The 16,085-nt window shown below is 46.6% G+C and overlaps 1 protein-coding gene across 2 annotated transcripts in view; it reads left to right on the forward strand.

Moving 5' to 3' along the window:
* Nucleotides 1-16,085, forward strand: part of SMYD1 (SET and MYND domain containing 1) — a 44,475-nt gene that overhangs the window by 9,781 nt on the left and 18,609 nt on the right. The window contains exons 2-6 of one of the 2 annotated variants that reach the window (XM_026481124.4): nucleotides 6,072-6,248; nucleotides 10,212-10,425; nucleotides 11,350-11,480; nucleotides 13,514-13,552; nucleotides 15,546-15,735. In XM_026481124.4, coding sequence (XP_026336909.1) covers nucleotides 6,072-6,248; nucleotides 10,212-10,425; nucleotides 11,350-11,480; nucleotides 13,514-13,552; nucleotides 15,546-15,735 — 751 coding nt within the window. The remainder of the gene's footprint in view (nucleotides 1-6,071; nucleotides 6,249-10,211; nucleotides 10,426-11,349; nucleotides 11,481-13,513; nucleotides 13,553-15,545; nucleotides 15,736-16,085) is intronic. The other variant, XM_026481134.4, reaches the window with a different exon arrangement.

A 16,085-nucleotide genomic window follows, 5' to 3' on the forward strand; every position in this document is an offset into this window, starting at 1 on the left:
GCAAGTTACCTGCACTCCTGGATGGCATGCCTTACCTTGCCTATATGTGTTTATGCCTCAGCCCAGCCTGGGGACTGCTCGAAGGCAAGGTTTGTGTCTTGTTTATCTTTAAGGCCCTCTATTACCAAGTTCAATGCACAGCACATAGTAGATGCCCAATAAATGCTTGCAAAAGGAAGGTAGAGTGGAAGAAACAAGGAAGGAAGGAAAGAAGGAATTGAAAATATTGTAAAATCCTCTGGGTACTTGAGGGATGGGGTGTTCTTTAAGACATGCTTCCTTCCCCTCCGTTTTTGAGGAAAGAGCCCCTGGCAGGCTGAGGGGTTTTTTAGCAGTCCAGAAAGCCAGAGTTGTTGGTTTAGTCCTTTCTGGCTGTGTTTTTGGAGGGCTTGTCCACCTTGCAGGCACCTTCTCTTTGCATTTATCTGTCCAGTAACTGGTTATTTCCATACAAGGAGCTGAGCAGCAGCTGCCCTTCCAGCCTCTTGACTCTGACAGATGACATAACCCAGGGCAGGACTGCAGAGCAAGGAGTGAGTGAGGACCCACTGGCCAGGGCAAAGCACACTCGGGGCTGCAGGCAGAGCCCAAAGGTGGGCTTTGGCGGCTTCCTTTGTCCTCTGTGCGGGGCACAGTGGCAGGCAGCAGGAACCCCTATAAGAATAATGTCCCTGTGAGGACAGTGATCACTATTCTAAAGGGTTGTTGTGAAGGTTTAATAAAGGAGAGTTGCTTACAACATCTCTTTGAAAATTGCAAGGTGTTGTGAAAATGGGCATTAATATGCTCTGTGGGCACTGGAAAAAGAGACTCGGAGGAGAAATGGGACTTGCCAAAGGTCGCTTGGCTAAGCCTGGCTGGAAGAAGCATCTTTCTCTTGGAATCCAAAAAGTGGTTTTAGGACTGCCTGTCTTCTGGATCTCTTTCTCTCTCTCTCTCTCTCACTGGGGGAAGTAAGTAGGAGGGGAGGTATTTCTGTCAGAGAATTACCTGCCCCTCCTGCAGGGGTTCTCCTCTAGCTAGGAGGTCTTGCTCGCTGGTCGCTGCCTGAGGACTAGTGGGTGCTGGACGGGATCAGGAGCTCTGAGATCACCTGGCCCGACCTCCCCACGTGACAGACGGGCAGGTGGACCAGGCCGGCAGCTCCTGAGCACTCCCCTTGTGCAAGGCTCATTGAGCTGGCTGCTTTACATTTCGTTTAGTCTTCAAAATCACTCTGAGAGTGGTGGGATTTTGGAACTTCTTTGTAATTTTCTTCTTGCTTGAATTTCTTAAAATAGTAAGCATGTTTCATTAACAAGTAATATTCATCTGTCTGAAAGATTTCAAGATCAAGGTGTTGTTATTGCCATTTTCACATAGGGAAACAAAGGCTCAGAGAGTTAAGAGTACTTGCTTGAAGTCACACCCCTGGTAGTTACTGGAATTAGGAGTTGAACCCAGCTCTGACTGACTCCAGGTCTGACCTTCCATAATACCCATTTTGACACCAGTCAGGGAGATGGAGATCAGAGAAACAGGTTGTTGTTTTGTTTTGTTTTTTAATTAAATTTCCCCTTCCTGCCTGCCCAACACTTTCGTGCATACCCCACCAGAAGGAGCAGATTTTCTGTCACCTCTACATTCTTGTTACTCGAAGTTACAGCTCAGCATGACCTAGGAACTTGTTAGAAATGCAGAATCTCAGGCCCCAGTCTAGACCTTTTGAGCTGGAACCTGAATTTTAACAAGATCTCTGGTGATGTGTGTGCACACTAAAGTTCGAGAAGCTCGGATCTGCTTCAAACACAACCCCCTTCTCCTTCCCAGTTCCAGCGTCATGGCTAAGCAGGTGAGGTGATGGAGAGAAAGGTCAGCTTCATCCCAAGGAGATCTAAATTAGGAGATAACTCACAATGCTTTTCACCAGGATTTAAAACTTGACTCTAGGCCCTAGCAAAATTGTAGGATAGATTATAAAACAAGTGTGTGAGCCTGTAGAAAATAGTTTGGATAGTTTGGTGGCTAACATTTGGAACCCACTATGAGTTCACTATAAGAAAAAAAAATCATGCCAAATTAATCACATTTTCGTTTTATGAAAAGTAATTAAAAATTATAGAGTGTTTGAAAAGACTCTCATGAGACAATATGATGGTGAGATGTTGTTGAACTGAAGGCTGAATTGATTAAAGGACTGATAATTGATTGTATAGTGATTGCAGAGGTCTCTCCATCACCCAGTCTGGGGTGAAGTCTTTACACTGCAGCACAGGGGCTCTGTCTCTAGCCTTCTCCTGGTCAGAGTGGTTGTTAGTGACTTGGAAGACACGAGGGTCTTTCCACTAGAATTTCTGTGGACATATTATAGCTATTGTTCATGGCAGATAGATTAGTCTATAATCAGGCCCCATTAGAAGTGTATTAAGTCAGTTCATGGGATCCTGAGGCAGGCTCCAGGACAGATGTATTGTCTCCTTTTGAGCCAGGCTAAGAAAATTTGAGCTTTATAAGTGGTAATGGCAGAGGTCCATCCCCAGAGAAGACAGTAAGGGGGTGTTGTCTGCATAGAATTTAAAAACAATAACAAAACTGATTTTAAAAAACCTGACTAAAAGATTTGGTTTTTATTATCACCATGCACCAGCAATTCTAAACAATGTCAGGGATAAAATACTCTTCCTTGGGGGGAAAAAAAATGTTGGTCTCGGTTCAAAACAATCACTGTTGCATAAACTTCAGATTAGCACATTTTAAAATCAGGTATCCCTTAATAAACATTGTATTCTGCCTGGAAGTTAATATGGAGGACTCTCGGTCATCTGGTTGACCCCTCCACCATGTGTTTGTTGCAAGAGCAAGTTCTTAATGTTCTCAGTTGCTGGAGCTTGTGCAGGCCTTGGTTCATGTCTCCAGCCCCTGTGCTACTACATCTTCCTAAAGTTTAAATATATTAGAAATAAGTAGAGCCCACAAAGATGAAGCTATTCTAGGTGACCACCTGGAGTGTGTGGTTCTGTTTAAAATGTGAAACAGTGAAATAGTGTGAGAACTGCAAAGCATAGTATTTGGTAGGTGCAAATTTCAATTTCCACATGAAATATGTCTATGAATGTGAATATATCTGTATGAATAAAAATATGAGGATATTATGCTTGAATATTCTAAAAATATCAGTTTGGGTGTGAAATGGTAGAGCAGTCCCAATGTGGGGTTGTTCCCTGATGGTCGCCCCTGGAGCAGATGGGCATGGAGCTCCAAGTGACAAGTCACAAGTGACAGCCAGTATGATCATGCTTGCTTCTAACTCTCCCCTCTCCAGACCATTTCCCTTTCTTTCCTGCCTTGGGTTTGTATTCCTGTTCTGGGTCCTGATACCCCAGAGGTGGGCATCTGCTCCTCCTTCCCCTTCCCAACCTAAGACTTGCTTTCAGATTTGTAGATGACTCAGGGCTCAGCATACCGATAGAAGTCATGGCCGAATGAAAGTTCAAAATGATCTGGACCATTTGGAATACTAAGAGCTAGGGATAAAGGGGAAAGCCCCCACTTCAGGTTAAAAAAAATTCAATGTCATGAAGAAATTTTGGGGAGTGATGGATAGGTTCACTGTCTAGGTCATGGTGATGGTTTCACAGGTATGTGCATATGTCAGAGTCTATCAAGTTAAAGATTTTGGATATGTATGTCAGTCATACCTCAAAGATATTTTAAGAATGCAGCATGATATAGACACATCAGGGGAAGCTCTGACTTGGCTGCAGCATCTTTAAGAAAACTGGGGAGGTTCTAGTGACTAGATTTGTCATTTGATCTTAAATAACTGTGAATTTTTTGCTGAAAAAGTTAATGGAATCACAATGTCCAGATCCAGGAAATGTGAATAGCACCACACCTGGATGCTATATTCTGTTCTGGGCACCATAATTACAAAGCACTGTGACCCAGCATCCACCCTTGAGTGTCCAGGAGACAGAATTTGGAACCTCACTGGGATCCAAATTACTTGGGTTCTTCAGCAGTTCAGTCTCTGTTGTTGAACTTCACATTCCTGCCAGATGCCATCTTGACTTGAAGCAGTTGCGAGAAATTCATAGCTTCCCATCTCTAGGGGTTTGTTGATTCCACTAAATGGTCAGGGTCCCTGCCTGTGTGTTCTGTTCTGCTGGAGCGCTCATGGCAAATGACCTTCTCAAGCAGGGACTACCCTCTGTGGCGTAGCTATGATGAGCTGCAGATTCTTTGCAATTCTAGATATGTGAGTGTAATTCTACCCTTCCTCTCTGATTGGGAAAGCTTAAGGGATTGCAGGGGAGTGAGGAAGACATTATTATGGGGATAACCTTGAATCTGCTCTAAACTTGTAAATAACCACTAACCTTCCATGCCTGTGAGTACTTCATGGTTAATAACCAATTATTAGCAATGTTCCTTACAGCAGATGGGGACACAGCAGTGTGTTGAGTTGGCCACCCAGAGACTGAAAACTGGAAACCCAGGACCTAGCTTAGAGCAACATCCCGTGCTTTGCCCTCAGCTTGGCTCTCTATCTGTCTCTCCATTTCTTGATGCTGTCTTGGGACCACAAGGCCTGACCTTTGGGCTGATCCTTGAGCCTGATGCCCTGGCATTGGCTGCTGGATCTTGCTTGATTCCCCTGTTGTGCCCACCTTCCTTTGGCTGCAGGGACCCGCTGTGGGCACACGGAGACCAGAATGGGACTGTTGAAGGGACTGGGAGTGTTTAACATAGAAAGGGGAAATGAAGGGGCGTCACAGCAGCGGTCTTCAAATTCTTGAAGCACTGACCTGCCCACGCCTGTTCCACAGGACAAGGATCCAGAGAGCCAAATTAGATGACAGGAGAATGTATCTTGGGAAGGCAAATTCGAGCCTATCACAAGGAGGAAATCTGCCGTAGTTAGGACTGGCCAACAATGGACTAACTGTTCTTGGAAGCAGCGCACTCTTTTTCACTCTGGGAATTTCAAAAAGGCATGGTCAGGGATAGACACAAGGGATTTCTGTACTTGTATGTTCTATTGAAGGTTCTTACTTCAGGCTCTAGGATTCTGTGATTCTAAAAGCCCCTGTTTTCCTCTACTTTTGAGATCCTTCTTTAGACTCTAAACTGCAGCCTGAGTTTCCATACCCATTTTTCCCGGGGAGCTCAGTGCTTCTGTGCATACTGCTGCACTTCTTCTCACCATTTCTCTGATTTAGTGGCCAGGATTTCTTTTTTCCACATTGCAGAGATACTGAGATATTGTACTTCATACTAGATTTCACTGGCTCTGGGTGTTAGGTTATGTCTTAAAGTCTGTTTCCTTCATGCTAACCTATGCCCTTTTCTGCCTGAAAGACGGCTCTCACCTGGGAGACACGCAGCTCTCTTGGGAACACTGGGGGCTGGAAGCACGGGGTAAGGAACCTCATCTTCCTACGCCTCTCTCCTTCTCCCACTGAGTGGGCAGGCACGATCTTCTGTGTCACTGCCACTCGCTCTCTGGGCTAGGAGAATACAATGGATGACCTCACTGACATCAGTGACCTTGTAATTGTTACTTTTACAAAACACACAGAACTGTGACATATATCACAATGCACGGATCCCATTTTGCGTAAAATATATCATGTTTCATGTTCTATGATATTATGGATAGTTATGAGTTTTATTCTTCAGGGAAAGAGACATTGCATTTCAAGAATGAGAAGGTCATGTCACACAGAGCGCTCCCTCCCACGCCATGGTGCCAGTGACCTGTGGCTTTTGGCGAGGGGACCATGAGGAATTTCCACCCAGTCCCTTGGCCTGGAAGACTTCCTGGGCTCCTCAAGTGTCTGTTCCAGTGTGTCCCAGGAACACCCCATGGGTCCGCTATCATAGCCTCCTCAGGCAGGTTCACTCACTGCTCTGGTGGCTTATATACTCCCAGTGCCTACCGCATATGGGTCATAAATCTTCACTTGCTGAGTTAAATTGAAAGACTTATATGCAGGGTGCAGTAGTGTCTCCCACATTGGGGCCCAATGTCTAGTGTGGTCCTTTTCTGCTGTGCCACCTCAATCACCTGTTTCTCCCTCCATTTCCAGCCTGGTTAACTTTGTGTGCCATACCTGCTTCAAGAGGCAGGAGAAGCTGCATCGCTGTGGACAGTGCAAGTTTGCCCACTACTGTGACCGCACCTGCCAGAAGGATGCTTGGCTGAATCACAAGAACGAGTGTTCGGCCATGAAGAGATATGGGAAGGTGCCCAATGAGAACATCAGGTCAGAGCTGGGCCCCCGGGGTGGGACTTAGGTGACATTTGATTCCTAAATGTCAGGCGGGAAAAGGCCTTAGTGACAACTATTCCCAGGCCCAAGGAAGCCAGGCTGAGCGCAAGTCAGGATAGAGCCTCAAAGAGACTGGAGAGGGGCACTTCTGTGTCTGGGAGCCCATCTAGAACTGGGTGTCTACAGCACCATTCCAGTCTACAGCCACTGGCTGGAGCTGGCTGCAGACCCGTTCTCAATGCCTCCCTAGTGTTTAATTAAAAAAAAAAAATTGATCTGCCAATGTTTTAAAAACTGGGAATTTCCACATTAAAAAAATTAGGGTTTCTGCTTTCTCTTGAAAAAAAAAATCTGAAGATTTGGCAAAATGAGCCAGAGCTCAATAGCAGCAGCTACCTTTGAAAAATGAAGAGCTTTTTAGGGGCACCTGGGTGGCTCAGTCGGTTAAGTGTCTGCCTTCGCCTTAGGTCATGATCCCAGGGTCTGGGATCGAGCCTGGCATTGGGCTCCCTGCTTAGTGGGGAGTCTGCTTCTCCCTCTCCCTCTGCCTGTTGCTCCCCCTGCTTGTGCTCTGTCTGTCAAATAAATAAATAAAATCTTTTTTTTTTTTAAAGAAGAGCTTTTTAAAAAAAAGTTTTTACTTAAATTACAGTTAGTTAGCATAGAGTATAATATTAGTTTCAAGTGTATAATATAGTGATTCAGCACTTCCATTCATCACCCAATGCTCATTACAACAGATGCCCTCCTCAATCCCCATCACCTATTTTCCCCATTCCCCTCCCTCCCCTCTGGTAGTCATCAGTGGGTCTCTATGGTTAGATAGCAGCATATCTTCAATCATGGAATTATGGAAGCAGTTCAGGTACCCAGCAACTGATGAATGGACAGGGAAGATGTGTATATATATAAATATATATACATATACAATGGCATATTACACAGCCATAGAAAAGAATGAAATCTTGTCATTTGCAACAACACGGATAGAGCTATAGAGTATTATCCTACGTGAAATAAGTCAGAGAAAGACAAATACCATGTGATTTCATTCATATGTGAATTTAAGAAACAAAACAAATGAGCAAAGAGAAAAAAAAGAGAGAGAGGCAAACCAAGAAAAAATGCCGAGCTTTTCCAGCACCATAGCCCACTAGTCCATGGGCTTGTGCACACCCCCCCTGCACTCATTACACGCAAAAGCCACTTGCAACAGTTAGTGGCGACCCTGGGCGGCTGTGGCCAGAAATCTCCGGGCTGACACTGCCAGATAGGGCTGCGGGTCGGTGCCTTGGAAGTGAGAGTGGAGAACTGAGGAGACGCGGAAGATGAAGTTGGGAGCATTTTCACTGGGTGTGTAGGGTGTGAAGTTAAAGTGCAGAATGAAATCGTCATACCCTAGAAATTTTTAAGAAACTACAAAATGAAACGGCTCAGTCAGCCTCCACATCCCCCTTAGTTCCATTTGTTGAACTCCTGCTTCTTTAAAAAAAAATGTTCTTTTGCAATTTTATTTAAATTTAAAAAAAAAATTCAGCTCTATTGAGGTATAATTGACATATAAGATTGTAAGATATTTAAACAGTACATCATGGTGACTTGATATATGTGTACATTTTGAAAGGATGCCCCCCACCTAGTTAATTAGCACGTCTATCACCTGACCTAGTCATCCTTTTTTTTTCAAGTGAGAACCTTTATGTTCTACTGTCCAGCAGATTTCACTGATACAATACAGTGTTATCAATTATAGTCACCATGGTTTACATTAGATCCTCAGGCCTTATTCATTCATTCATTCATTCATTCATTCATTCGTTTATTTAAAGATTTTATTTATTTATTTGACAGAGACAGAGGGAGGGAGCACAAGCAAGGGGAGCATCAGGCAGAGGGAGAGGGAGAAGCATGCTCCCCGCTGAGCAGAGCCTGAGATGACACTGGGCTCGATCCCAGGACCCCCCAGGACTCCCCAGGACCCCGGGATCATGACCTGAGCCAAACGCAGACACTTAACTGACTGAGCCACCCAGGCATCCTCCTTACTTGTTTTATAGCTGAAAGTTTGTGCTTTTACTAGCCTCTCCCTGTTTCCTCCACTCCCCAGACCCTGGCAACCACTTTACTCTGTTTCTATGAGTTTGAATTAATTTCTTTCTTTCTTTCCTTTTTTCTTTCTTTCTTTCTTTCTTTCCTCTTTCTTTCTTTCTTTCTTTCTTTCTTTCTTTCTTTCTTTCTTTCTTTCTTTCTTTCTTTCTTTCTTTCTTTCAGACACCGTATATAGCTGATACCATGCAGTTTTTGCCTGTGTCTGGTTTGTTTCACTTAGCATAATACCCTCAAGGTCCATCCACGCTGTCTTAAGTGGCAGGATTTTCTGCTTTCTCATGGCCGAATAAAATTTCATTATATTTGTTTACTGCATCTTCTTTATCCTTTCATCCATTGATGGACACTTAGGTTGTTTCCATATCTTGGCTCTCATGAATTATGCTGTAGTAAATGTGGGAGTACAGATGGCTCTTTACTATCCTACTTAGTCTTTAAAGCACAAAGTAAATGTTACCTTCTGTGATGGGGAGCTCACTCACTTTATCTGCATAGTCCCAGTTGGTGGTTTCTTCTGATACTGAGTTGAAATCTGTTACCCTCTGAGCTTTGTGACCATTCCCTAATATTTAGAGGTAACAGACACCCTACCCGACCCTTATTTTCTCCAGTGCTGTCCTGAGCTCCATGTGGGGGTACCTTGGTTCCCAAGCACCTGGGATCCCCAGCAGGGCATCTTGGCAGAAATAACTCTGTGACCCAAACCAGAGGAGAAGCAGGCCTGTTCTTTGCCAAGGGGGTCCCTCAGGGACTGGATCTGCCTTAGGCCACCGCCTCTGGAAGGTCCCTATCCAGTGTGCATTCAGGGAGTAACTGAGAGTTTCCAAAATGTCCCTCAGTCATAGGCTTCATCTGGCTGGCATGGGCTGAACAGTTAACAAGAGGACCCTCACTGTCCTCAAGGTGAAGTGCACCCCTGTCTCACACTCAATGCCTTGTGCTCTCCAGGGCTCCCTCCTGTCCCACCTTGCCTCCACTCCTCCTCCAGAGCCCTGTGCCCCAGCCAGGCCAGCCCCTCCCTGCTTCCTGCATATGCCCAGGCTCTGGCTGCCTCCGAGCCTTTGCCCCTACTATTTCCCCACCTAGATTGTCTTTCCCACCTCTTTCTCTAATCACTAAGACTATAAATAAGTTCACACACGTGGACATCCTTTACATTACTTTGTCTTCTAAATACCACATCAGGGGATGTGTATTATCCCTCCTGGGGCTAGGTTCAGGGAAGTTCAGATGAATTGCCCAGGGTCACACAGTAACTGGAAATGGACTTGAACCCAGGTTGTTAGGCTCCTTCTCCAGTGGCCTTCTCAGTTAGCCGTACTATCAGGAGAGACCCAGGCTGCCACACCTCAGTGTCCCCAGATCCCTTTCATAGTCTCATAGACCCCATATGACCTGGTTCCTGCCCACCTCTCCACCTGTATTTGCTCTCTACTCCTCACTCCCTATGCTCCAGCCACCTTGGCCTTCTTGCTGTTTCTCCATTGTGCCAAGCTCATTCCTTCAGGGTCTTCGTACTCACTGCTCCTTCCCCATCTGCACAGAGCCCGCTCCTTCTGTTCATTCCATTTTCAGCTCGAGTGCTCCTCCTCCATGTCACCTCCCCTGACCACTGTGGCTTCCCTTCCCCCAGCCACTCTCCATCATGTTACCCTATTTTATTCTCTGCATAGCACGTAACATTAGTTGAAATTTTTAACTTAGGTCTCCCCTACTGTAAAAAGCTCCGTGGTAAAAGAAATCCCGTCTGTATAGTTCAATACTGCCTGGCTCGCCATAGGTACTCAGTAAGTGTTTGCGGAAGGAATGAATGTGTCGGGGCAACCCTAACCCTGCCCCTCTCCCCAGGCTGGCAGCCCGCATCCTGTGGCGGGTGGAGAGAGAGGGCACCGGGCTCACGGAGGGCTGCCTGGTCGCTGTGGATGAGCTGCAGAACCACGTGGAGCACTTTGGGGAGGAGGAACAAAAGGAGCTGTGGATGGACGTGGACACCTTCTTGCAGTACTGGCCGCCCCAGAGCCAGCAGTTCAGCATGCAGTATATCTCGCACGTCTTTGGCGTGGTAGGGTGCCTCGTAACGTGGCCAGGGTGGGGAGGGGGGGAAGCTGGGATTGGTCAGCCAAGACCTATTCAGAGGCTGCTGGGCGGGGGAGGCCGAGAGAGGGACTAGAGGGGACAGAGGCCTAAAGTAAAGAACTTTCATCCCCTTTCTTTCTGGCCTTGCTTACTAGGAAGTCATTCCCTCCCTCTTGGAAGCTCTCATCCCACACACAAACGATTTGTTATCTCCAAACGGTAGATTTGGGTAGAAATTTACCTCCTTGTTTATCTGCACTTTCTGCTTTTTCTCCTGTTCATATTGAAAGCAAAGACCCAATCACCCCCGCCGGTCACTTTGGAAATGAGACCATTCCTTTTCCCAGATATGGTGGGCAGGATAATGGAGAGCCTGGAGCCGTGGGCTGTGGACATCAGGGAGAGGAGAGGAAGGACTTTTGGAGAGTGCTGCCTTGGCATAGCAAAGCCAGACCTCTTGTAGCCGTAAGAGTCCAAGAGGTGGGGCAAGAAGCCTAGTGGCTAAACAGGCTCGGGCCACGTAATACCCGCACCCCTACACACACAGACAGACAGAGTCAGGCAGAGCAGGGCACAGAGAGAAACCAAGACAGTGACCGGGGAAGACTCATGTGAGACCCAGAATCAGGAAAAGGGGGAGACTTCTCAGAACCAAAAGTTCTGTCTTTGACCTTTGTAGAATACAGCTACTCAAAACTTCCGAGGTGGCTTTGCCTTCTAGCAAGTACGGTACTCTCCCAGGGTGCTTATCTTGAGGGTCCTTTGGAGTGACTTAGAGAATAGGAGACTCTCTAAGCATCTCTAGGATGAGACTGAGTCTTCTATTTTCTTGAACTTTCAGCAGCCAGGATGGTGTTCTGTCCCTCATTTATGTATGTTATCTGACTCTTTGATCTTTTCCTCTGCGTAGATTAACTGCAATGGCTTCACACTCAGTGACCAGAGAGGCCTGCAGGCCGTGGGTGTGGGCATCTTCCCCAACCTGGGCTTGGTGAACCACAACTGTTGGCCCAACTGCACTGTCATATTTAACAACGGCAAGTGAGTATGTCTTTACCTGGGGATGGTGTGTGGGGATGGGGAGACCTTAGGGTGTTTTCTCCACTTGACCTAAAGCAAACCATGGAACCTGAACTAGCATGGATGGGCAGCAAATAGAAATTTCATTCTAGAACCATTGTGGATAGGAGAAGGGTAATGAGGAGGATAGCAAAGAATTCCACGTGGGTAATTTCTGAGTCTTCACATGTTTCTTGAGGCTGCCTAGATGTGTTAAGTAAACATCTGACTACTGTTTTAAAGCTCGAAGCCTGGGATTATCTATCTAGAAGTCACTGCAGAACAACATCAGCTGAGAAGGTGCTTGGCAGGAGCATACAGTAGTCAAGGTCCCAGCAGAAATCAGAAGGCACACTCAGAGTTTACCCAAAGAGAATTTAATAACAGGACAATCTGCAGAAGTAAGGGTAAAGTTTAAGAAACTAACAAGGAATAGTGAGATGTCCAGAGTCTAGCAATAGTATGAAACCATTACCCCCTCTAGACCTAGAGGGGTAGGTGTACAATACTGTTCTTATAGCTGGTGAGAGCTGCAGCCATGGGAGAGGTTCCTTTCTCCACCCCCCACCCAATAGCTTGGCTATACTGGTAGAGAAAGCAGCCACTGCTGGAACCATGGTGAGGCAGAGAGGGAGCCAGGAGACTAAATACCCCAACCTCTCTCTCCTCCCACTCTCTGGTCTCCTACCATTGGCCAAACTCTAACCAGAAGCCAGAGAGCAAAGGACCCTGGGTGATGAAGCCCTTTAGAGGCCAGAACTCCCCACCCCCCACTCCAAAGGCACAGATCGGGGGACGGACAAAGAATGTGTCTTGGGGGTGGGCATAAGTGGAGAAGTCAGCAAACAGGAAGAGACCCTTGTCCATGGCTCAGGGCTGGGGGAATTTGGGGGAACAAGACCTAAGCAATATTACTAATTTTGCTCTTAGAGATAAGAGAAGATTTCATGACAGATGCAAGTCAACTCTGAGCCATCAACAATGAGCAGGTTTCCCCCCAAAACTTCCTGGAAACCAGAGACAATGCTTTCTGGTTCTCAGTCAGGAATCAAGCCTAAACCCCAATCTAGCAGGGACTCTGATTTCCCGTTTCCTTCCTATTTCTGGAAGCAAGGGCCTGCATGACACCAGGCTCTTAAGCAAGTAAGAAAGTCACTCAAGACAGCGAAGTTTATTTGGGACCCAGATGATAATTTTCCCCCAGCATCTGCGTTTCCCTTCCTAAGTTTCTTGGGGTCACTGGCATGGACCTCATGGAATCCTCCTCAGAGGGGCTGTTGTCCCAGGTTAGCCTGGTTGGCCAAGGATCAAATTCAGCCACATATGGGGCTGGGCTTTCAGGATGCCAGTCCCCCAAGCAGTGGTGACCCAGGGCTCCCCTTGTCACTACATGTGACAGCCACAGGAACCCGGGAGCCCTTTCTGCAGATCATTTCTGGTGTCTGCTCTGGCTTCTTTGCATCCGCTAATTTTGAGCAGCCACATTTTACCTGGCTTCTTGGCTGTTGTGCAAGAAAAGGTGACTTTGCAGTCACAGCCTAGCTGCCTGCCATAGTGGAAAGAACGCAGTTCTAACCCCAACAAATTTTATACACGACCTGTGTGACCTAACCAGTCTCCACACACAGTTCACACGGTCCCGGAGATGGACACCAAAGAGGCAACACTTCTTCGGCCAAGATGCTGGCGAGTAGCATCCCGTTACATTTTTACCACCTACTTTTAAATGCACTGTCTCATGGCAATCCCCTTACCAGGTTACAGTTGAGAACACTGAGCCCAGGAAAGGCTGAGGACCTCTGAATCCAGAACTTCTCATTCCAAATCCAGTGCACTTTCCACTATACCAGGCTGCGTCTTGTCAAGGGAGCCCTGCTGGCAGGGGCTGGGATGTCAAGGTGGTTGTGATGGCCAAAACATCGGTTGCATCAGCTGGGATGCTGTGCCCCCTTGCTAGCTGTACTGGACTAGCCAACGGTAATGATTTCCATTCGGGTATCTGTTTTGTCTTTCAGTCATGAGGCAGTGAAATCCATGTTTCACACCCAGATGAGGTGGGTCAGTCTTTGCAAACATCCCTGTTCCTCTGACCCATCTCCCTCACTTGTTTGGTTTGCTGGGGCCGCCCTTTCCCGCGATTTCCTGGCTGCTCTCCGTCTGTGATGTCCTCCTGCATCCCCAGAGTCTCGTCTTTGCTGAATGCTGTATTTTAAATGCATATACAGGAATCGTTTTGTTCCTCACCCACCCACTCCCTGCTGCGCCTTTGCTTTCCTTTGCTTCTTTTCTTCCCCATCTTTCACGCCTTACTTCTCTCACTCTCGCAATCCCAAAGCATGACGGTCCCTTCTAGTCCACATCACCTTAGCAAAGCCCACACTGTCCCTCAAAGTCCTGCCTATCATAAAATGAGGACTGCTGATGTTACTGACCTACTAAAGGACTGTGTTTGTTTATAACCCCCAACTTCCCACCCAGACTGGCTTCTGAAAATAGCACCCGTAACTGTGATATTTTTGATAAATATTTATTCACACTATTCTGCTTACTGCTTCTGGCCAATTGTGATTTTAGTGGTTTAGGTTAGATTTTGCTTTGACTTTTCTTAATGACAAAAAAATTGCCTCAGATGGGTCTTTTTCTCAGGTTTGGTTTGAAAGTACTTGAAATGCTCTTTGGATTAAGAACAAAACTCTGCATGAGAGTTTGGGCTCTGGGAAGGCAGGAGTAGGCGTGGTTGGTGCCTTGGAGTCTGTGTTGGCCTGTGTTGCACGTGACTTTGGACGATTCCCATCATCCCCTGGGCATTTGATTCCATTTTGCTCTATAGAGCAAAGGTCAAGATGAGAGTGTCTCTGGGGACCTTCCTGGTTCTAAGTCTCCGTGGCTCTGGGCTGCATTTCTAATCTCTCCAAGAAAAGCTTGAATAAATTGTCCATGTGTGGCTCAATTAGCTGAACTCTAGAATTGCAGGGCGTTAGAGATAGAAAAGAGAGAATGGAGTGGTGGTCACTATTCATCCCCTGATCCCCACTCCAAGTAAGGTAAAATGGGGCATGCATATTTTCATATTTAAGTGACATTAAATTAATTTATTTTTGAAAATTCTCTTAACACGATTGAAACAATATGAGATACTCTAAGACCTTGCAAGAATTGGCTGAATCATGACGGGAAGCAAAGCTGCTAGAAATCCTAACTCAGCTTACACTGAATCACTGTTGAATATCATGATGGAGCCATGCCTGTAGAAGGGGTTGGTGGAATCATGGAACTTTACATCAAAAACTAGGGATGTACTGTATGGTGACTAACATAATATAATAAAAAAATATTATTAAAAAAAAAATCGACCACCCCCCCCCAAAAAAAAGAGCAGAACTGCTGACTTACCCCAGGACCAGACGCCAGAGATCCACACTCAACACTGGCCCAGGAGTTGGCCACATGGAACTATTTAGAATATTGGCAGGGCCCACATATCAAGGGCTTTGGGGCATCTCCTTTCCTGCGCATGGCAGACCCAGGAGGCAGACTGAAGACAGTCCAGGGAGAGTCGCATGATGAGGTGAAGCATGAATGGCACTTGATTTCTGATCTTGACTGTTGCCAAAGTGCTGTGGGACCTCGGGGGAAGTTCCTTCCTGTCTCAGGGTGGCAGCGCCCTTCTTTGTGAAATGGGGAGGTCGATCCCCTTTGTTGCAGACAATCAGTAGCTAAATGTACTGAGATAATTGCAGGCATGGAAGCTATGGCTTTGTGACCAGGCCCAGCCCTCTACCCGGAATCTATTTAATTGGATTTCAGAGCAGTTAACTCAATGGAACAGATTTGATTGTTACGATGAGTAGCACAGAATTATCCAGAAAACTGTCCTTTAGGTCACTTTTCCCCTTTTTTGCGGGGCCAGGCGGAGGGAGGATTGGGAGTTTTCTTGGAGCACTAGTGGACGTTGTCTTTGAGACTCAACTCCTTGAGACCTTGAAGAGCAGAAACCCCACTCTGATGGCCCTGGGTCTGACTTCCTCTTTCCTCTACCTTCTCCAGAATTGAGCTCCGGGCCCTGGGCAAGATCTCAGAAGGAGAGGAGCTGACAGTGTCCTATATCGACTTCCTTAACGTCAGTGAAGAGCGCAAGAGGCAGCTGAAGAAACAGTACTACTTTGACTGCACCTGTGAGCACTGCCAAAAAAAGCTGAAGGATGACCTGTTTCTGGGGGTGAAAGATGACCCAAAGGTACGTGTGGCCCTGCTACTGGGGTATTTGCGACCCTCTTCTCCAGGCGCCGGCGAGGCTGGAGTTCCCCACTAACCAGCGCACCCTGGCTGCTAGTTCCTGGAGAACCAGCCGGAGCTGTTGCTACGGGGTAGTGGACAGAGCGCTGATGACAGGTCCCAGCTAGCTGGGACCACCCCTTGCCAGGAGTTTGCGCTGGGAAGTTGCTCAGTTTTCTCATCTGTAAAATAGGAATGATAGCACCCAGTAGAAGGGGTTGTTAGGAGGATTGAACAAAATGATACATGTAAAGGGAGTGGCGTATAGGGTGGGCACTGAGTACATTTTAGTTCCTCTCTTTGCCCTTTTGC

This window comes from Ursus arctos, unplaced genomic scaffold, assembly GCF_023065955.2.
Source record: "Ursus arctos isolate Adak ecotype North America unplaced genomic scaffold, UrsArc2.0 scaffold_8, whole genome shotgun sequence".
NCBI lineage: Eukaryota > Metazoa > Chordata > Mammalia > Carnivora > Ursidae > Ursus > Ursus arctos.